This window comes from Callospermophilus lateralis, chromosome 5 (genome assembly GCF_048772815.1).
Source record: "Callospermophilus lateralis isolate mCalLat2 chromosome 5, mCalLat2.hap1, whole genome shotgun sequence".
In the NCBI taxonomy this organism is placed as follows: Eukaryota; Metazoa; Chordata; class Mammalia; order Rodentia; family Sciuridae; genus Callospermophilus; species Callospermophilus lateralis.
In genome coordinates, this window is record NC_135309.1 from 39,062,720 (window position 1) to 39,086,986 (window position 24,267).

Consider the following 24,267-nt stretch of genomic DNA (forward strand, 5'->3'; position numbering starts at 1 on the left):
AATGAACTGGGGGTGGGGCATAGGATGAGGAGGTAGGATGTGAGGATATAGAGTTAATATATCTTAGGAAGTGTAAAAAAATCTAATAAAGAGAGTTAGTAGCAAGAGAATAGACAGGAAGTAATTTAGGATAGACAAGTATATGGGAAGACAATAGAGTACGTAAAACAAACATACATATGTATTCAGAAAAATAAAGGATGTTAAAAAAGTAAAAATTGGAGAGGGAAAGGAAAATTAAAGAAGAAAGAAGAGAAAAAAGCATATACAGCACATCTTTATTATTTTTATTGTATTGTATTTTTATTTATTTCTTACATATATGACAATAGTGGAGTGCATTACATTCATAATTATCCATTCACAGCCCAATTTTTTGTAACTCTATATAGAGTATGTTCACGCCAAATTATGCTATTATACATGAGCTCTCCAATTTTTTTGCATACAATTCTTAATACACCTTTATACCACCATTTATTATATCTCTGCTTGTATATAAGGTATATTGACACCAAATTCACATCTTCATATATGTATTTTGTATAACGATGACCCTCTCCTTCCATCATCCTATCTATTCCCCTTCTCCCTCCCTTTCCCTTCCACCCCTATTCCCTATCTAGAGGTAATTTTCCTCCCAACACCTCTATATTATATTATTCGGATGTCCCAGTCCTCAAAATCCTTTTTCATACAAAGTTCTTGGTTTTACATACGTTGGGGATGTGACGGAGGGAAAATAGAGAGGGAGAAGAAAAAGAGAAAAAAATACTTGAATAAAGAAACCAGGATTGGTGCTAGTTTTAGAAATCTGTTTCTTTCTTGCTTCTCTTCTCACTCAATAGGTGGGGTTGTCTGTTGTAAGCTGGTGTCTCTGCCCTCAGGAGGGTGGAGGTAACCAGGGTGGGAAGGCTGGTCCTGGTGTAGGGCATCTGGAAGCAGGGAGTGACACCTACCAGTCCCTGCAGGGAGACTGCACCTCAAGGGTATCTTTTTGGGACCACTCATATGACTTGAATACTCAGTACTATCTCTCTTTTTTGCCTGGAAATTTCTCATTTCCTGGTCTCTCTGTTAGGCTCCAAACTTTAGCCCCATCTCCCTCTCCCTTAGCAGTTCCCAATTGAAGGATCTCTCACACGGGGGCTCCCAGGGGCAGTGCCCTGGTTGGGCTAGGCATCTAGTCCAACTGAGACCCATTTTTTGTTGAACATCTATTATGTTGGGTTACCGCTGCTGGGAAGAGGGGGAAGTTGGAAACCTGGTACCTGGCCAGTTGGAGTTCCAGTCTGGGAGCTGCTCCCACCAAATATGGTAAGGAAGTTGAGCCAAGATGGAGGCAGTCTGCTTCCAGTGCCAAGGTGTTGGGTGGGGTGGGGGGTGCCGGACGATGGTGTTGTGCTGAGGGTAGATAGCAGCTGAGTGACCTGTGTGGGAGCAGAGTGAAGTTTGAGTTCTGCAGCTGTGCTGATAGGTGATTCTGCTATTCTAGGCACCCACAAGCCCTGCATTGGCTAGAACTTTTGGGGGTGGAGTGTCAGGAGTCAGGAGTCCTGATCAAACAGGTGTCCTGCTCAACTGCTGAGGCCCAAAGCCCTGCACAGGGGCACAGTGCTGGTGATTTCTGTGCAAGAGCAGCTGAACAGGGGTCATCTAACACTCTCAGAGATGCAATATTCCCGTTAGGTGAGATCTATATCACAGAGTGACACAGAATACTGCCTCCCTCTGGCCTGCCATCTTCTTCCCCTCAGGCCATGTTATCATTAACAGTATAAGGAGGGCGGCAGACCAAGAGATGTTGTGATTTAACCAATAGGAGTTCATAACCCACTTGAATCTAATGTATGAAATATGATATGTCAAGAGCTTTGTAATGTTTTGAACAACCAATAAAAAAAAGGAAGGGGCATGGTGTGCTGCATGAGGCCACATGAAGCACCAGGTTTCATTAGGAAGCAGGGGGAGTGAATGAGAATGTGGCAAGAGCTATGATTGTGGTTTCCACAGTAAGAAAAAAAAAAAACAGGTGACACAATGTATACATCTTATAATTTGCTAGTTTGAATAATTTCAGCATGCCCTAGAGTATAAAGGCTATCCTTGTTTTCTGGTATTTAGCTATGGGGTTATTAAGACAGGTAGTTAATGTCCAAGATTGAGAATCCAATAAAGCATATAATTGGAATATGGGTTCTGGATTGGTCAGTTTGTGCATGAAAGTTCTGCTTTCAGCAAAGTCCTTTAATATCTCTAGAGACTGTGACACTGAAAGAGGCAGTTTCAACTAAGATCATTCAAACCCCAAATATCAAAGAAACAGAAATACCTGAAATAAAATGTCATGCTTAATACAGATGGATTACAGAAGTGTGAAGTTCATAAGTGAGATTGTGAGTAGAAAAGTACATGTGGGTGTTGACAAGACAGTGATTCTCTGATTCAGTTCTTTGGAGTGCGTGCATATTCCAGGGAGGTTCTGTGAATAGCTTTTTTTTTTCCTTTTTAAAAAATTTGTTCTAATTACTTATACATGACAATAGAATGCATTTTGACACATTGTATACAAATGGAGCACATCTTCTCCTTCCTTGGGCTGTACATGGTGCAGAGTCACACAAGTAGTATAATCAAATGTGTCCATAGGGTAATAATGTCTGTCTCATTCCACCATTCTTCCCATCTCCACACCCCCTCCCCTCCTCTCACTTTCCTCTGCCCAATCATTCTTCTCTATACCCTCACCACCACCCATTGATCAGTATCCACTTATAAGAGGATACTGATATTGATTTGGGGGGTTTGGTTTATTTTACTTAGCATGATATTCTCCAGCTTCATCCATTTACCTGCCAATGCCATAATTTCATTTTTCTTTAAGGCTGAGTAATATTCCATTGTGCATACACTTTGGGGGTAGAATTCTTAGAAGGAACCATAACATGTAAGGATGCACATTGAAAGAAGAATACACAAAATAGACTGAAAGATAGCCAAAGATAAAGGAGGATAACTAGGAAAGGGAAGGTTTTCTGCAGTAATGGACAGCAGTATACATGTAAAATGCTCTGACCAAGAAAATGTCCACCATGTTTCTCTACAAAAGTGTTGAATTATAACAGCAATATAGCAGTGAGTTGAGAGTGAGTGGAAGAAGAAGTAGTGGTAACACTGAGGAGAGAGAATTCTTGATAAACTATCTGTGGAGAGTAGAAAAGAAATTGAAGTAACTAAAAGGAGACCTAAGAAGAAAATATATACATATTTTTGAATTGGAGAGACTTTATCATAGGTCTTTTCAGTTGAGAAAAACCCAGTAGAGAGAGGAATGTTGAAGATACATTAGGAAGACTGTGAATTTTTAATTACATTTATTGGATGCTGGGATTATGTTTTCCCTGCAGAATTTTCTAACATGATTTTACTAATGGAAACTAGAGAATTGCATTCTTCCAGAATCTGAAGGGTGGGACTGTGACAAGTTTAAGTATATTAGCAAAATACTGACATGACGGATCAAGAAATAAAAGAAACAAAGTGGAAATAGGGATCTGATAGAAATAAAGGCTCAAAAGATTACAGATGGGAAATTTACACAGTGGCGTCATTAAATAAAAACTTTCTTTAAGATTTCATATGAGAAAGCTATGGATTAGGTAGCACAAGGGACTATGAAGAAATGATCTTTTGGTTGCTCTGCTAACTTGAGAGGCCAAGGTTCCAGTCTGTGCTGGCACTTGGTAGAATTCAACCATCAGAGGACACTGTTGACCTGAGGTTTTGGTCAGTACACTCCCAGGTTATCATTGTTTTCTAGTTTTGTAATACATAGCTACCATGTTTGTCTCCTCCATTCTATATTTTTCCAACTGAGTTGAAGGTAAACTCAATATTCCTTGTTTAATATTACCTTAATATCTTATCTACTATGCTGGCTATTTATTGGTTTTCAGTCTCCTGTCATCATATTGAAATCCTTTTGGATTATTATTCAATCATTTATCATTTTATTTATGTTTTTAGACTTTAGTTCATTTGTATATTAAGTACATCTATATTTCACTAAATATGTCATTGATTAAAAATATAAAATGAGAATGGTTAAAGCCCTTGTGCCAGTAAATGATAAAAGAGTGCAGATGTGTTATTTCCTTCATTTTTCACAAGAAACAAATAGTTCTGGGAAGTTTATGTGCTACAGGCATGGTGTCAACGTGGGAAATGAATCATTAATTCATGTAACCATATTTGTTGAGAGCCTTTTGTTCTCCAGGAACTATACCGGGAAATGGGGATACTTTAATGGTGAACAAAAGCAAACCCTATTGTATAGTGAAGATCAGTATTGTAGAAAGACAAGTGTTAACAGGCATATATAGACAAGAGTTTTGTATTCTTTCTCATATTAGGAAGATAAAAATAGTCAACCTAAATATACAATAGCTATCAGTAGAATTTGGTAAATGAAGGGGGGATAGGTAAAGGAGATAGGAGTTGGTTAGTGTATAGTGTATATATGTATTAAAATATCTCACTGAAATACACCAAAATATATAATTTGTACATGCTGATCAAAATAAAATAAAATGGTGTTAAATATAAAATATAAAATGCTGCATCCCATTTGTTTATTTTAATGTACAAATAACATTATATAATTTTAAAACGATCAAAAGCCTGTGAAGTAAGTTATTTCTTGTGTTTTACACTTAAGTAAACTGAGACTTAGAGAAGTGAATTTTTTAGAACAGAGAGCACCCTCATCGGTAATAGAGTTGATCAGTAGGGACTTCATATGTGCACCAATATGCTTCTCATTCAAAAACCATCTTTGATACATAGGTTAGACAACATGAAAATTAACACTTTGTTTTTATCACTCATATTTTCTCCATTTTCCACAAAATCATCATAGATAGCATCTAAATTTCTTATTAAAATCATTGATCCAGCATTGATCCATTAGTGATGATCTTCCAGTTCAGAAAACTTAACAAAAGAGAAAAATTAATTAATTTGGCAAAAGTTGCTAATATGGAGCTTATTTTGTTTGTTTTCTTGTTTTGTTTTTGCTTTCTGTCATACTTCTTATAATCTTATTTGGATTTTTAACTACAAAAATATCAGTCTTAAACAAAGCAACCTTAATTTCTATCCTACTTCTATGGCTTATTAGAGTGTATTAGCAGCTTATATGCAGGTTTTTCAGGTGAATTTTCACAAGATTTGAAGGGAAAGTCAAACATTTCATTTGCCAAAATGTATGCAACATTGTATAAGTTACAAACATTAATTTCCCAAATGAAATTAACATGTATTTATCACCTTTATATGCACCCTAAAAGAAGACAATATTTATTATTATATTTAGTATTTTTTTCTACCACTGAGGACTCAGAGAGAGGCAAGGACTTATGATTTTTATAAAAAGAATGAGATAAGAATGTCAAGTGTGGTAGAAAACTGCACAGTGAGGATAGGGCTGGAATGGATGGGAAAACTCCTTCTGTGGAGTAATGAATGATTTATCAGTTGAAGATGTGTGGAAGAAGGTATTCCAGGTAGGATCATTCATAATAATGCAATGTTTGTTACTAATTGCTATCACCAAAGAAATGGTTCTACACTATTCTCGGTCCATTTCTGGCCATGCATGGGGCTTCCAGGTTTGGTGTACTGACCATATTTATTGAGGAGAAGGAAGCAGACAAACACTTGAAATCTAAATTGGTATCTCAGTAGTATTTTAATCTCCTAAAACAGGTTATCTAATAAATCAAGGAAAGAAGACAGTAGGAACTGCAGGAAACTAATGCTGTGTTTTCCAGGTTAGATTTTTAAAAGTAGTTACCATGATCTTGGTTTTGTAAGGGAAACAATATATATCATCTCTACTTTCAGACAAGGAAGAATTGCATCCAAAGAATTGGCTGAGCTGGCAGAGGTCACAAAGAAAATGAACAACAGGACTAGAGTTCAAACTTAGGCCATATTATTCCTAATTCAGTGATCTCCTATCTCAAGAAGAGTCATAATAGAAGACTGGATATACAGAACTAAATAGAAAAATTTTAAAAAAACATGCACAATTTTGGAGAATTTAAGAAACACAGTGAAATAAATGTTTTAATGGTATTCTTCATAGGATGACCTGAATTATTTTCTCCTATTTGGCAGGTGAAAGGCTATGGGAAGTTTCAACACCAGTTCTGGAGAGAGCTTCATTTTGGTGGGCTTCTCAGACTGGCCTCAACTGGAGATCCTCCTTTTTGTCTTTATTTTGATTTTCTACTCCCTAACTCTATTGGGCAACACCACCATCATCATTCTCTCCCGAATAGACCTTCGACTGCACACGCCCATGTATTTCTTCCTCTCCCACCTCTCCTTCCTGGACCTTTGCTTTACCACCAGCACTGTGCCTCAGCTTCTAATCAACCTTCAGGGACTGGACCGGACCATCAGCTATGGAGGGTGTGTGGCCCAGCTCTTTATCTACCTTGCCCTGGGCTCCACTGAGTGTGTGCTCCTGGTGGTGATGGCCATTGATCGCTATGCAGCTGTGTGTCGTCCACTCCACTACACAACCATCATGCACCCCTTTCTCTGCCAGGCATTAGCTATCACCTCCTGGGTAGGAGGATTCATGAACTCTCTGATTCAGACAGGCCTCATGATGGCCATACCCCTCTGTGGCCACCGACTGAACCACTTTTTCTGTGAGATGCCTGTATTCCTGAAGTTGGCCTGTGAGGACACAGGAGGCACAGAGGCCAAGATGTTTGTGGCCCGAGTCATAATCTTGGTTGTGCCTGCGGCACTGATTCTAGTCTCCTATGTGTACATTGCTAAGGCAGTGCTGAAGGTCAAATCAATGGCTGGGCGCAGAAAAGCTTTTGGAACATGTGGGTCCCACCTGCTGGTTGTTTTCCTCTTCTATGGCTCAGCCATTTACACGTACCTCCAACCTATCCACAGTTATTCTGAGAAGGAGGGAAAATTTGTTGCCCTTTTTTACACTATAGTCACTCCCATTCTCAATCCTCTAATTTATACCCTAAGAAACAAGGATGTGAAGGGAGCTCTGGGGAAAGTACTAAGAAGAAGCAGAGACTCAGGTTAAGATGGGAAAAGAGAATGAGTAAAATTTTAAGTAATAACTCTCAGACCATGGGTCCTCTCTTGTTCCTTGGAAGACTGATGATCATGCACAGTCCTCTGTAATCTCTGTGGATTTAGTGCCTTCTTGGCTTGAATGTTAGACATAGGGACCTTTGGGGACTCTTTCTAGTTCATTTCCTGTGACTACTGTGCAGCTAGGAGTAAGTGTTGACTTCTATCACAACTTTCCAAAGGAATGAGGCTGGGAAGTGGGGGTATTGTGGTCACATATGGTGAATGGGCCTGAATTATCATCATATCTGAGCATTACAGAAGACTCAATGCAGAATGAAAACACCTTTTCCAAAGTTAATGACTCCCAATGTGGTGCCATGTAGATGACACTGTGCCCAAAGGCATAGGAGATGTGTTCACCCTGCTTTGCTAATTAGCTATGACTTTGTCATATATCCTTATTTTTCAGGGCTGATTTCTATGTTCTTATACAATGGTTACCCTTCCAAGGTATTTGGAGCAAACAAGGAGATCACAAACAGATGTACCTAGTAGATCATATAGAGTCTCAGATATGATGACATTTACCTACTTGAAAAAATGGCAGAATAATTGGGGGGATCCTGAATAAAAGAAGACATCAATACCTCATCAGCTGCATTGAGTTTTAGTTATGCTATGGTGTCATAAAATGAAATACTGTCCATGTAAGACAGAAAAGAATATTTAAGAAGTTAGCATAAAACAATGAACCATGAGGAAGTGACATAAAAAGAAGAATAGAAGGGAATGACATAAATATAAAAGTGAACAGAGAGGGGGGAGTTCTATGGTAGGGAATAGTAGAAGTTTCTAGAAATTTTGGACAAAAGTACAGACAGTGGTAACTTGAAATTCTATCACTATCGATCATCCTATGAACTTTTGTGTAACTGGCCCTAAGTATGAAGGCATATTGAAATTAGACTGTTGTATCCTAAGTCTGATTTATCCAAAGTTTTCATATTTTTTTATTTATCAGCTGAAGTCGTGAACAACAATTTGTATAGAGCAAATGTTTTTATATCTTATATTCTGTATCAAGGTCTAAGCAACTCAATTCAGGAATTAATATAATGAATAAATGGAATTATTTGCACTAGCAGGATATAATTTAATAAAATTATTTTGTGGTTAATGTGTTATTCTTTTACTTGGCATGCTGAGATCATGGTCATCTAGTTATATTAAAAACAGCACATTCCTTAGTTGAGAAATTTTAAGAAGCCACTGAAGCAACTGGGCACAGATTCCATTTATTTTAGTCAGGTTTTTTTTGTTGTTGTTGTTGCTGTGACCAAAAGATCTGATGAGCAAATAGTGGAGGAAAAGTTTATTTGGGGCTCACAGTTTCAGAGGATTCAGTCCTTAGATGGTTTACTTCAAAATTCTGGGCCCAAGGTGAAGCAGAGCATCATGGTGGAAGAGAATAGAAGAGGAAAGCAGCTTAGAACATGGCAATCGGGAAGCAGAGACAAGATATAAACCCCAAAGGCACAACCTCAGTGAGTGACCTTCCCCAGCCAAACCCTAACAGCCTATAGTTACCACCCAGTTAGTTCACATCAAGTAGATTAATCCACTGATTAGGTTATAGATATCATAATCTAATAATTTTACCTCTAAACATTCTTGCATTTTCCCACATATGAGCTTTTGGGGGATACCTCATATCTAAACTGCAATATTCTGTCTCTGGCCCCCAGTGACCTATATCACAAAACAAAATACATTTAGTCCATTTTTAAGAATACTCAGTAGTCTTAACAGTTCTGGTATTACCCAAAAGTCCAAGCCAAAAGGCTCCTGAGATACAACACAAACTCCCAGGAAAAGCCCCTGTAAAAATCAAAAGCAAATTACAAATATCCAATATATAATGGTACAGAATAAACACTTCTATTCCACAAGAGAGGAATAGGAGCATAGAAATAAGTGATTAAACCAAAGCAAGACCAAAATCCAGCTAGGCAAACAATACTATAGCTCACGTCCAGCATCTGGGGTACATTGCATCATGGTGTTCTCGCCAAAACTTGTGTGAATCCACTCATATGACCTTACTGGTTGCAGCTCACATGTCCTCTTTTGGCTTGTTTCTGTTCAATTCCCAAAGCTTTCCTCAATAGATATCCCATGTAATTAGCATCTCTTAATCTCGGGGGTCACCATTGCAGCGTCAGCCTCCTTTTCACATCTTCATGTGTCACCCTCTCAGGTGCAGCCTTCAGGAATTTTGATTCTGCTACACTTTCTCTGGCCTCCCAATTCTTCCCATGGCATCTTGGTGGAGGCTTTCATGACCCCTTAACTCCAGCTTCTGACATTCCTGCAGAACCAGCACCACTTATTGTCTACAAGGTCTGCTGCCATCTTGAGAAGTAATCCAGCCTTCTGGGACCCCAGTTTCAGCAGCCTCTGAGTGCCTGGGTGGCTGAGCATGGTGAAACAACTTCCCAGGCCCCTCTGTGCAAGCAGGGACCCCACAGGTCTCTTCTCAATGGAATTTTACTTTTAAACACTAGAGCCTGAGATGGGCTTGGTCTTGCCTATTAAGGAGATACCCTTTAGCCATCTTTCCTATTGTCTCTAGGTAAATTATTTAACATCTCTTTAGAGGCAGTAATGTCTTCAACAACCACAGCTTTCTTAGCTTCAGTTTTGCTTGCACTGTTCTGGTCAAACTTCAAGTTTTTTTCAAATCTTTCTGCTCTATTTTATGCTCCTGCTTATCACAGTAAACTTGGCTAAAAACTGCTAGAATATCATGCCATTGGCTAAATTCTGTTCTGTCTTAGAATTTTGTGGGCCTGATTAATTAGTTTATCACTTTCAAAATTCAGTCTTACAAAAAGTTTCAGGACATAAGAATAATGTAGACCACTTCTTTGTCAAAATAGAATCACACACAAAGCTTCACTTAAAACATTCTAAAACTTTTCCAGCTTATGCTGCGCCCCTCCCCTGACTCAGGCAATGGCAAGTCCCTACTGAGGTGGATGGCGCAAGGTGTCCATCCTCTGGAGGAGCACAGTATGTTTCTGGGAATGGGCTGGTTTGTTTTGTATTCCTTTAATAAGTATAGTTGCGACTTCTCATATGAACATTAAGTATGAAGGAAAAAACATGAGTTTCCCAGTATATGGACAGCTGACTCTCTAACTCTGGGCCCAGGTGAAGCAGAACATCATGGGAAGAATGTGGCAGAGGAAGGCAACTCAGGACATGGTAATCAGGTAGAAAGGGGATGGGTGGGGAGAGAGAGAGAAAGAGAGAGAGAGAGAGAGAGAGAGAGAGAGAGAACTCTACTCACCAAGAACAAAATATAAATCTCAAAGGCATGCTTCCAGTGACCCAGCTCTCCCAGCCACACCCTACCTGCCCAAAGTTGCCATCCACTTAATCCACATCAGTGGATCAATCCATTGATGAGTTTATAGCTGCCCAAATCTAATAATTTCACCTCCCAATGTTCTTCGTTGTCTCACACATGAACTTTTGGGAGACACCTCATATCTAAACCATAACACAATTGTTTTGTGCAAGTAAAATTTTTGTGGCAAGCAGATGCCTGCACCCCTTGGGTTTCTTGAACTTTCCCATCCATGGCAGTGGCTAATTGATCATTATAGTTCATTGGTACCCATAACTCTTCCAGAGCCAGTGAACAATTTCCAGAGATGATTTCCTACACTCAGCAGAATATTAACATCTTGGCACCTGCCTTCTTTGTCTTTTAGAGTTTAGTTGGCTGCCATTTGAAACCTATTGCTATTTGTTTTTCAGCTGATAAACTACCTAAATGAGGCTTTAAACAAGAATTAATGGAACATGTAAGACTTTAAATTAAGGATTAGCTATGAAAAAGAGGGAAACTTTGGGGGAAAGTGGTTGTGTAGGATTGACTCCTAGGGAAAAAATTCAGAGATAATTTTATAGAGGAGAAATAACAAGAACATAGAAATATTTCATTGAATTCCAGGAAAACTGTTATTATAGACTGAAATACATTCCTAGACATTATAACTTATTTTTGTTATAAGAATTTTATTAGTTTTACTAACACCACTTGTAATTAAAATCTGTAGTATAAGTTCAAGAACAAGACAATGGTGTTCATTCTTGTGACATTTGTTCAACATAACACTCAAGTTCTAGCCAGAACCATGAAGCAGGAGAAAGATATAAAAGACATTCAAATAGGAAAATCACATAAAATTCTCTCTATTTGTAAATGATATGATCTTATATACAGAAAACCCTATAGACACTACCAAAAAACTGTTAAAACTAGTATATGAAAGCAGTACAGTTGCAGAACACAAAATCAACATCTTAGATGACACAAATAAATTGAAAAAAAAGACTTCTATCATGGATCAGAATTGATATTGTCAAAATGCTTATAATATCCAAAGTGATCTACAGATTTAATGCAATCCCCATCAAGATACCAATGGCATTTTTCACAGAAATAGACACAATATCCTAAAATTCATATGGAACTATAAAGAAAATCAATTAGCCAAAGCAATCTTGAGCAAGAACAAAGTTGGATACATCACACTTATTGATTTCAAATTACATTATGAGGTTGTAGAAACCGAAAAAGTACGGTGTTGGCACAAAAAAGACCCTTGAGGAATTTTGTAATTTGTACAGAAAACTCAGAAATAAAACCATGCATTTATAGTCAACTGGTTTTTAATAAAGGAGTCTGGTCTACACAGTGGGGAAGGGATAAATTATAATAAGTTCTGTTAGGACAACTGAAAAAAAAACAATATTGGATTTTTATACCATACTCAAAAATAAACTCAGAATGAATTAAAGACAACAAAAGGACTCTATTAAAAACCCTTGTAAACAACAGAAAACCACTTTGATATTTATCTCCATCCATGACTTTTTATATTTGACAACAAAAGTTCACTTTGTTGATTGCTTTCTTTGCTATGTAGACAGTTTTAGCTTTATATAATCTCACTTACATTATTTTTTGTACCTATTTGCTGAACTTTTTGTGTCAAATCCAATGGGATCCTGGAGAGTGGGAAGAGCATGTACAGAGCTATATAGGGAGGATGTCAGAGCTCTCATCACATATAACTTGGGAACTCAGATTCATGAGAAACCTGAATAAAGTAGCCTTAGCACTGACAACACAAAACTAACAAAACCACACAAAACCACTATTTTGATCTCAGTTATCAAAGTTGCATTGGTAGAAGCTGCCCAATATTTAATGAACTTGACAATGATAACTAGCAAGTGCATTCGACAAGCCTTTATTGAGTAAGTACTGCATATCAGGGCTCATTCTGGGAGTCTGGGACCTAGACTCAGGCCAGTCCCTTTTAGTGAGATTCACCATTCAGCTTTCTAGGAGTGCAGTTTGCAGTAAGTCTTTATATTATTCAGGGTGAACTATTTTATGGCACTTTCTTGACATATTTTCATGTCCCAGGAGATAAATTGGTCCTATTTGGCTAAAAAAAAAAATTGAAGATTTAAATTGTTGTTTCTGTGGCTTATCATATAAAACTTGGCCATCCTAGGAGGCATATGTGGAAGTCATTAGAGACCCACTTTTTTTTTTTGTATCAGGGATTGAACCCAGGGGCACTCCACCACTGATCCACATCCCCAGCTCTATTTTGTATTTTATTTAGAGACAGGGTCTCACTGAGTTGCTTAGTGTCTCACTTTTGCTGAGGCTGGCTTCGCACTCACGATCCTCTTACCTCAGCTTCCCAAGCCGCTGAGGTTACAGGTATGCGCCACTATACCTGGCTCATATTTACTCTTGACTTCATTGTCCTGACTGGTCACCACTTCTTTGACATGGGAGTCTCCTGTTCAGCACATGTCATTGTTACTCTTGGGATTCTAAGCTTCTGAAAGAAGTCAAGATATTTTCCACTGTATGTAGCTGAAAAAGCCCTTGAATTTGACATTAACTGTCAGCACAAAGACCAAAGATACTTTGTGTGTATCTGCATCAATCTGAGTTCATGGAAACTTGTGTGAGCTTTCTCTCGTCCAGTGAGAAGGTCCACAGAACAGGGTATGGGAGAGTGTGGCTGTGGAGTTGCTAATCAAGACCTCTAGAGACCAAGCAGGAAGCAGGTCTGATTTTATTGTGCAGTTACCATGTACATATACTCAGGCAGTAGCCAAGCAGATTACAGGCAGCCACCAATACAATTTCTGCTAACTGTCCTTGTAGCAACCAACTCATGGAGCTAGTGCAGGAAATGCAACTTGCAGCCTCATGCCCAGGGCTGTGCATCAAATCACTCACACGCCTAGCATGGGGGAGTGGTTTGCCACTCAGACACCCTTAATGTATGCCATATATACAGTACTCCATGAACTTGTCCCCACATCTCCCCTCTCTGCAAGGACTTCAGTCAGCATTGTTGTTTTTCATTCAGTGGCCTTTACATGGTTACAGAAGCATCTCACAGCACAAGAAAATATTATCACTATTATAAACAATAGGGCCAGTGTAAGAGCATTATAAGGATTAGTTAATTTGGCTATCAGGATTTTCCAAAGTTCAATCAATCCCTAGAAGAAAAAAGAGGTTGTCAAGATGGACACCTTAGTCTCATTGATTTTGACAATTGCCTTGGTAAGGTTATGCATAGTCATAATATAGTTAGCATCCCAAGGGCCCTTGATATACTGAGAAAAATTGGACAAGTATAAGGCTATATTTTCAGATATAGAGTATTGAGTGACATGAATACTATGAAATTCAGGATCACAAGTGAACCTTTGCAACATAAATAGAATATCTAGTTGTTCCTGGTGGAGGTCTAGTTCTTGCTGAATGACTAAAACAGCAGCTCAGGACAGTTTATTTAAGTCATTTTGGGCAGCAAAGGCTTTTGCCATGGCAGTAGACAAATTGTTCACAGTCTGAGCAGTGTGGATACTCTGAGTGAGCAAAGCAGTGACAGTGGCTGTGATGGTGATGGTGGCTACCAGGGCAATAATTCCAGTGATGATGAGGCTAATTGCATGCCTTGTCTGGTGTAGGATCTCATTCAGAAGATTCTTCATCTTCATGTCCCATGGACTCCTCCACTCTCTGGACAGGTTCACTGGAAGCCACATTGCTAAGGGCACTCTGAAGATAAATATAAGTTCAGTTTTCATAGCAGCGGTTAGATAATTTGTGAGCCAGCAGGATGTATTGACTGCACAAGGGATCTCTGTATGAGTGGTATTTATGCCAGCAGTAACATTGATTATTAGCATAGCAAAGGGTGGCATAACACAAGCTTGTGCGTAGTGGGTATGGGTATAATTCGCACAAAGGCAAATCCATGGTCAGGGTCTGGACTCAATATAGACCCATTTATCCAGCCAGATGCTGCCCATTTGATGGTCCTAGAAGCCAGCAATATTGGTGTGACATTCATTATGCCATACTGATTTCCTGCATAACGGTTGGTAATGGCTTGTCCTGTGTAGCAGTTACTGCAGTAGCCCATATGGATTTTGGGCACATCAGTTACATTCCAGGGAGATGAACCTGCTCAGTTGCATAGATGTTGTTCTTCCCCAGAGAAATTCCTCTTATCAAGAACATAAGGTATGACAGTGACACATTGATTTCATGGGATGCTATCATTATCTGAGGGGGGCTTCCTAAAAAGCATTGTTGGGCGTATTGGCAGCAAGAGTTTCTTGCAATAGCCATGGGGGAGTCTATGGTTATAGATAGCATTAACTGTAACTCTAAGGTCAGTGAGGACAGCCCAACATATGACTTATTATAGTTATCTACAGTAGTTTCATGGTCAAGAGCAAAATGAAGGGGACTGCTTGGATTATAGGTTTTATTATCTACTATGGAGAAACAAATGGGCAGAGTAGGTATGAATATGCTGGTATTCCAGGTTATGGTCACCTCCAGGGATGGTATTGCCACCAGGCAAAAGGGCCAATTTGGTGGCTTATTCAACAACACCTTTAATGTCAATCCAGATTACTTTACATGAGGTCCGTTTGTGTTGTTGAGTCCTTTGTGAGGTTTCTCCTCCAGAGTTAGTTCCTTCATCTTCTTGGTTGGTAGTTCTGGGGGTCCAGAGCTTGACTTTCTGGCAGGCACATAGATGGGGTGAGGCTCCTATTAACATATGTAAACTCTCCACCCATGATGAGGAGGAGCCCCGGACCATCCCATACATTTGTTATGAGATCCTTCCATGAGACCATAGGTAGATGGGAGTACCCTGTGAGGGGGGCCCAATGCTTATGGGCTGCTATATCTGTAGAAAATTTTGAAATTGAAAGAAAATTTAAAGTAAATAAGATTCTTTTCAAGGTATCATGAGGGAACTTGGCATAGTTTCCCCCCTCTGTTTTGTAGCATGGTCTTTAATTCCTTGTGTGTTCTTTCTATGATGCTTTGAGTCTGAGGGTTGTAGGGGATTCCAGTTAAGTGAAATATATGCCAATCATTGCAAGCCGCTTGAAATGTCTTGCTAGTATAGGCTGGCCCATTGTCAGTTTTAATAAACATGGGAACATTCATAATTCGAAAACATTTAAGAAAATGGGAGATGACCTTTTTTGTGGTTCCTCCAGTTGAGGCTGTGGTCATTACACAGCCTAAATAGATATCAATGATTACATAAATATATTTTAAATTTCCAAAAGTTGCAGAGTGAGTGACATACATTTGCCATAAAGCATTAGATGTTAATAATTGGGGATTCACTCCAGCAGGTTGTAAAGGGCCAGTGGGGAAAGGAGTGCACATTTTTTACAGTCTCTAATTAGCTGTTTGCAAGCCTCCTTAGTCCTGCTTTTATTCAACTGCCATAATTGAGGCCAGCAGAGAGGCTTGAGTGGCTTGTGTCCCTATATCCTGGGTGGCCAAAATCCAGCCATTCAGTATGCCATTGTGTACTGGCACCACTGCTGCTCTATGTCCCTTATTTAGTCCATTCCAGATCAATTCCTTCATGAGACACCTTCCCTTTTACCACCTTGTTTACTCTGTCAGTAAACTGTGGCATGTCCTCAGTGGCTTTCTGGCTTAAGTCCTGTATAGATGCTGTACCTCCCCCAGCTCCCAGCAGCCAGTAACTTCCTCCAGGAACCCAGAGCACAGAGCCGCATCTGATCAAAATAATTTGGTGAACCTATAGCCTGTACCACAGGGGAAATGTAGATTCCTTCTCCCTTCAAGAATTCAGCTGGGGGCTGGGGATGTGGCTCAAGCAGTAGCGCGCTCGCCTGGCATGCATGCGGCCCGGGTTCGATCCTTAGCACCACATACAAACAAAGATGTTGTGTCTGCTGAAAAACCAAAAAATAAATATTAAAAAAATTCTCTCTCTCTCTCTCTCTCTCTCTCTCTCTCTCTCTCTCTCTTTAAAAAAAAAAAAGAATTCAGCTGGGAGGTTAACATTTATGGTGTGCCATTCACATTCATCATAGAAAAATGCTTTCCACTTCAAAAATGTTGTGGGCTCAAGAGTGGTCCTGGCTAGGTCTTTCCAGTCTTGAGGGAAATTAAGTTCCAGACTGAGTGATTTGAGCATTTGCTCTGCAAATGGCCCCCAGGGCCCATCCTCTTTTACTGCCTTCTTTAACTCCTTGAGGTTACCCAATGCATGTGGATATCAAGTGGTAGAGTGCTGTGGTGTGGGGGCCGTGTTGACTGGAAAGGCTTGCACCCCCTTATCCCACTTTTATCTCTTATCTTACATTGATCTTCAAAAGGATCCCTGGCTCCTGGAATGGGTTTCTGGGAGACCACGGCTTGGGCCTGTCTGGTGGCCTGGTCATTTCTAAGTTGTCTCACTTCAGCTTGCATGCATTTGCCTTTATCTTGTCCCATGTCCTAGGATCAAAAACATTAGCAGCATCAATCCACGTGTTAGGGTTTATATGCCAGAACTTCTGAGCTTCTCTCTTATTCAGCATTTTATTAATATACATTAAAGGAAACAATATTATAAAACTCAATGTTGTGTTGCTATAAGAACACTAAAACTCTTCTAGGAAGACTTAGGAGAAACATTTTTTTTTTTTACTGGTATCATGGCCAAGAGTGTTTTGAAGAGACAAAGAAAACTTGACATATGTACACAATGGAATATTGTTCAACCAAAAGAATAAAATACTGTCATTTGAAGTAATGTGGATGAAACTGGAGGATAGCATGTTAAGTGAAATTTGCACAGAAAGGCAAATATTATGTGTTCTCACTGATTTGTGGAAGGAAACAAAATTCTATCTTATAGAAGAAGAGAGTCACCAGAGATAAGAAGTGGTTGAGAGGAAAAGGATTGGAAAGAGATTAGATAACAGAAACCAAAGTACAGCCAGATACGAGGAATTATTTCTGGTATTCTGTAGTACGATAGGATACTGTAATCTACAACATTTATGATATATTTTAAAATAACTAAAAAAAGTCCAAAAGTACCCAGCACATAGAAATAAAAAGTTTAAAGAGACAGAAATTCTAATTATCCTGATTTGATTGTTACATATTATATACCTTTATTAAATCATATTGTACTCCATAAATACATACAGATATTATGTCAAATTTTAAAGAAAACTGCAACTTGTTTACCTAATATCATCTCCTTCCACTTTGGACTCTTGAAATCCACAAGCTAAATTCATATTCTGTGTCTACAAGTGTACCATACCATGTAGGATTCCTTTTGGGAGGTGTCCCCACTTGGAAATTCACATCACTTTAACTCGGATTCCAAGTTGACCCATTTCCCTTACCAACCTGGAAAAATTTTTATTTGTGCATGACTGAAACCATCTAGTGTTCATGCTACAAATGACATTGAGGATATGAACAAAGAAAACTGACTTATTCACCCTCTACCTGAAGATGGAGCTAGATCCAGTTATTTGATTAATAATTTTCCCTAGATTTTAATCTGGAAAACTATTGCTTAATTCCAGGATTTATTATCAGAGGTTTTTTTGAATACAAAAAGTACATTAAAACAATGCTTTTTCTGAGTGTATGTGACCTGGAGTATTACAGTCATCACTGTGCTCTGCCAATTCCACAATACTCTCTGAGTAAGCGAGATAGGTTTGAATGTATATCTATATAATAACATTGATCTAATAGTGCTAATCTTTTTTTGTTTTACTTTTAACAATTTAAATGTAATTAATATAAAGGCAAGGGGTTTGGGTTATAGCTCAGTGTTAGAGTGCTTGTCAAGCACATGTGAGGCAATAGGTTCAATCCTCAGCACCACATAAAAAATAAATAAATAAAATAAAGTTATTTTGTCCATTTACAACAAATTGTTTTTAAAAAGTAAAAAGTCTTTTATACATACCAACACATTTACATTTCCTCTTTTAAGCTGATAGTTTCTTTGAGCCTGAAGAATTCTCTCCAGCATTTCTCATAGTGTGGGTTTGCTGATAATGACCTCTCTGTGTGTTCATGTACATGGCAATGTCTATTTCACCTTCATTTTTAAAGTACATTTTAACTATATATATATAATAAGAGTGACCTTTTCCTCCTTTAGCACTCTCATTATCTTCTAGTTCCATAGTTTCTTTTTTAAATTATCTTTTAAAATTTATTTATTCTTTTTTAAAATAACTTTATTTATTCAATAGCTTTATTTTATTTATTTTTATGTCATGCTGAGGATCGAACCCAGTGTCTCAAATGTGCTAGGTGAGCACTCTACCACTGAGCCACAAACCCAGCCCTATTTATTTATTCTAATAAAGCATATATGACAGCAGAATGCATTTTGATTCATTGTACGTAACTACAGCACAACTTTTTATTTCTCTGGTTGAACATAATGTAGTATTGCACTGTATGTACAATCGTACATGTACCTAGGGTAATGATGTCCATCTCATTTCACCATCTTTCCTACCCCATGCCTTCCCCTCCCCTCCCTCCCCTTTACCCAAAGTTCCTCCAATAATGTTAATCTTTTATCTCTTTAAAAATATCTTGAAATATCCTAGATTATGCAGTGATTAAATTAATATATTTCTCTCTCCTCACTCCACTACTAAAATTTATTTTTAATTAATTATGTCAATTTTATTATTGCTAATTTTCATATTCTCAAGTGTATTTATGACTCTGTTGGTTTGTCAGTTTAATAACACCCTTTGGTCTTATCTATTAAAAAATATGAAAATCAGTGTACTTTATCAAACAAGATTTTTCTGCTTTGTCTTCCCAAAGTATGCTGAGTATATTTCAACATTTTCAAGGCAAATGACATTAAATGTTCTCTTCTGTCACCCTACTTTTTATATTGGTTTTATTTTGATTTGTTGTAATACTCTGTGAATCCTGTTAATCTTTTGCATGTGGGTTTTTAAATAATCTCTGGGCTCCTGGAGACTATATTCCTATAGACACTGCTTGTTGAAATTTGGATGGGTGTGAAATTCTTGGACTGCACATTTATCTTAAGGGTCAGTGCGGCCTTCATACTGAATCAAAGGCAAGGTCTCTGCCCTGGTCCCACTCCTCAGAGTACTTCACACTCTGAGTGCCTCCCTCAAATTGTTATCTCCCTCTAGTGATTGGAATCCTCTGGGAAGAGGTGCTATGTAGGTGGGTGCCTCACTCCAGGCCCCAATTGTTTCCAGGTCCTTGTTTCTCTTTGGGGGAGCTCTTTTTTTACTCTATCCTGCACATGAAGGTCTGCTAGATGGTTTGACAAGCTCTGTCATCCTTCAGCCTCATTGGGAAACATAACATTTATTTCATGAGATTAATATTTATTGTGGTTTAAAAAATAGTATAAAATTGACCATTTTTAGTGTACAATTGGGTGGCATTAGTACATTCACATTGCTGTATAACCGTCACCACTGTCCATCTTCACAAATTTTTCATCATCCCAAACTGAAATTCTGTATTCATTGAAATCCTAAATCACCATCCCCTTACCCCTTACCCCTGACAAACACTATTCCACTTTCTGAATGACTATTCTAGGTATCTAATAAGGGACAGTTATACATTATTTACCCTTTTGTGTCTAGCTTATTTCACTTCATGGTGTGACTTCAATGTTCACGAATGTTTTAGCACATATGCGAATCCATTCATTTTGTAAGGTTAAGTAATATTTCATTGGTTACATATGCCACATTTTATTTATCCATTCATTTGTTGGTAGACACTGGTTATTTTCTGCCTTTTGGCTATTGTGAATGCCACTAGTATGTATAGTTATGTACGAATACCTTTTCCAGTCCCTACTTTCAGTTCTTTGGGGCCTATGGTCAGAAGTGGAATTGTTTAATCATATGGCAATTCGATGTTTAGTTTTCTGAGGAATGACCACACTGTTTTTCATGGCAATGACACCATTTTTACCAGTGATGTACAAGGGTTCAATTTCTCCACATTCTCATCAACATTTGTTATTTTCAGGTTTATTTCTATTTCTTTCTTTCTTTTTTTAAATATTAGCCACCAAAGTGAGTGTGAAGTACTATCTCTTGCAGCTTTGGGTTGCATTTCCTAACAGTGATGTTAAGCATCTTTTCATGTGCTTACTGGCTATCTGTATCTCTTTGGAGAAATGTCTAATACAGTTATGTGACAAATTTCAAATTTGATTTTTGGTTATTGAGTTATAAGGTAAAATTCGGATAATAACCCTTTCTCAGATCTATTACTTTCCTAATCTATGGATTTTTCTGTGCCTTTCATTCTCCTGTTTGTTTTCTTTGATGCACAAAAGCTTTTGATTTTGATAAAGACCAATTTATTTATTTTGTTACCTGTGTTTTGGGTATCATAGCTAAGAAATCAAATTCACAGTCTGAAGCTTAGACCTTTTATCCATTTTTCATTAATCTTGACAAGCTTGTGAAATAAGGATCCATCTATATTCTTCTTCATGTGGATATCCAGTTTCCCAGCACCATTTGCTGAGGATTTTCTTTCTCCATCTAAAGATCTTGGCACCCTTGTCAAAATCAATTGACCAGGGGCTGGGGATATAGCTCGGTTGGTAGAGTGCTTGCCTAATATCCACAAGGCCCTGGGTTCAATCCCCACCACCACACACAAAAAAAGAAAATCAACTGGTCATATACTTAAGGATTAATCATGCTTTCCATTCATCTGTATTTCTGTCTTAATGTCAGGACCATAAAGTTTTGAGGGACTTATTCATTTACTTATAGACAGAGGCCCCAGCACACCCTGTGGCAGCCCTGTTGAGGATTTTGTAGTCAGTGTTCTAGGAACCTCTAGATGTGAATATTGTAGTGACGATGGAACTACTCTGATTTCTTTGTTTTCTCAAGTTATTTAATCCATTTGCCTATCTGTATAAAGCACTACAATTTTTCGATAATTTTCTTTCACAGTTTTCTAATTTCCTTGAACTTCATTTATTTCCATTTCAATTTGTTCATTTTCTCTTCTGTGTCCAGCATTGTATAGTATCTGAGTCTGTTCTTCCTGGTGTCCCATCCAATTTTGCCTTCATTTACCTGATTATTTAATCATTTTCTTTTACTCTGTGTTTCCTGATTTTTGTTTAGTATCAGTTCACATTTTATTTTCTTACCTTATCTTCTCTGAACTTTTGGACCTTTTCATACTTGTTAGAGACAATAGCCTTCATTACAGTTTTTAAAATTATCACTTTGAGTTCAGGGATGTAGCTCAGTGAAAAAGTGCTCGCTTAAGGTGTGAGGCTTAAGGTTCAAACCCAGTACCACAAAATACAAAAACAACACCAAAATTATCCCGTTGTATTAATTAATACTTGTCCTGATATTCCTCTGTTCTTTGGCAACATTAATTTTTCTGGTGTATTTTATCTGTCTGAACCTTATATTTTCTTTCTTGGGAGTATCCTTTTCTTCTGTTATTCTTGTATAGAGCCCCTGCTAGTTCTTTTTATGAGTTAATAAAGGCAATACATTTTTTTCTCTAATAGCTACTTGCATAAAATTTACATGAGAGACATTCTAGGGCTTCCTCACAAGACTGGATACTAGTTTTCTAAAGTGTTCTGGGTTTTTGTTTTGTTTTCCTAACCAAAGAAATTAGAACCTGTGGAGCTCATTAAATGTAAAGATTCATTTATCCTCTTCTCATATAGGGACAAATGCTCTTTAGAAATATGACATGCCTGTATTGCTCTTATTTGACCGATTCCTCGGTTTTCCAAAACCAACTTTGCCATCACCTTGTACATATGGTTACTTTCACCATAAGAGATTTAGGTTTTAGAAATAAGAGATTTAGGTTTTAGAACAAAGGGTGTGTTTCTCACCTTTAAGGTTTATCTTTTGCTACGTCTTTCTGGGTGTGTAGAATACTGTTTCCAAGGATCCTTAGTGCAGTCCTTCTCAACATTTTGTGGTTTTAGCTGTTTGGGTTTCTCTGAAAATGGGCATTCAATTTCTTATTTTTTTAATAGGTGTTGAAATATTTATTTTAAAATTTTTATTGTGTATTATAATTATATATGTGAGTGGATTGGTTGTTACGTGTTCATACATACACACAATATAATTTGGTCAATTTCATCTCCCACCAACACCTTTCTTCTTCCTCCCCTTCTTCCTCCACCTTACCCTCTCCTTCTACTCTGCTGGTCTCCATTCTACTTTAGTGAGATCCACCATTCCTCCCAATTTTTCTTCTCTCTAGCTTCCACATGTGGGAAAAACATACAACTCTTGACTTTTTTGATTTTGGGGGCTTTTGATTTCTTTTTCTAATTCTCCTTGTGGTCTTTGCATGTTTTATGCTATAATAAGGAGACTACTTATTTGAAAACTTCTTTTTAAGTTTGTTGAGTTGAATTGTCAGTGATCATTTGTATTTAGTCTTAATGTCCTTTGCTAAATTCCTGCCAATTTCTGTAAGATTGTAGGCTAGAGTTGAAAGTACGTTTTATGGCCAGGAAACAAAATACCAGCAGTCCCATGTGTATCTTATTGAACTAAGGTAGCACATGATTTTTTTTTTTGTTTTCATTAGACCCTTTCTAAACATCTGGAAAAGGAAATATTAAATGGTCAAAACTTCTTCATATACAAATATCCTTATAGAAAAAATTCATCTTATACTTTAATAGATTAAAATGTTAACCTATTAAACTACATTTAATTCAATTTTATTTCTCTGTGGTCACTAGTCGTAAATAAATTCCACATCCCTTGTATATATCTTATGCAAATATAGCATGTATACAATATGTGCAGAAATGTACACACTAATATGCATCATTAATGGCTTGGACTATTTAGACTGATGTCAATTTTCATTCAAAACAGGTGCTGACAATTCACAATAGCCAAGCTACTGTGAATGGATAAAGAAAATATGGTATATATTCACAATGGAGTATTAGCCAGCCCTAAAAAAGTACAAGTTTATGGAATTTGCTGGTAAATGGATGGTTCTGGAGACTAGAATGCTAAGTGAAATAAGCTAATCCCCAAAACCCAAAGGTTGAATGCTTTCTCTGATTTGTGGAAACTAATCCACAATAAGGCAGGGAGCAGAATAGAAGTTCAACGGATTAGACAAAGTGGTATTAAGGGAAGGGAGGAGGGATGGGTTAGTTAAAGACAGTGGAATGAATCTGACATAACATTCCTATGCACACATATGAATACACCACAGTGAATCTCATTATCATGTACATCTACAAGAAATTAATTTAAAAATAAACAACTATGGTGAAAGCAGAAAGCTGAGTGGAGTAGAGGGAAGGGAGCAAGGGACAGGGGCAAGGAGGGTAAGGGGAGGTACTGGGGACTGAATTAGGACAAGATGTATTCCATGCTTTTATAATTAATGTCAAAATGGATTCTGCTGTCATGTATAACGAAAAAGAACCAATAAAAAAGGGAAGGAAAGAAACAGGGGCTGAGAGATGAAGTAGGAAACGTCTTGAGAGGGAGAGGATGATAAGGTGTACAAGTCAGACATGGGTCATGGCCTGGGAGCTGTTTGCTAGAAACTGTTTCATGACATTTTACTCAACATTATAAAATCATTATCATATTTACCTCATCAACATGATAATTAAGTATTTCATTAAAAAGACTCCAAAATGCTTCCTT

At 37.8% G+C, this 24,267-nt stretch overlaps 1 protein-coding gene across 1 annotated transcript; it reads left to right on the top strand.

Annotated features, from left to right (window-relative positions):
• Positions 1-6,190: 6,190 nt before the first annotated feature.
• Positions 6,191-7,126, top strand: LOC143399087 (olfactory receptor 2Y1-like). Its single transcript, XM_076855810.2, has one exon. It carries the CDS (start codon positions 6,191-6,193, stop codon positions 7,124-7,126), a length of 936 nt encoding a protein of 311 aa, XP_076711925.2.
• The last annotated feature ends 17,141 nt before the right edge of the window (positions 7,127-24,267 follow it).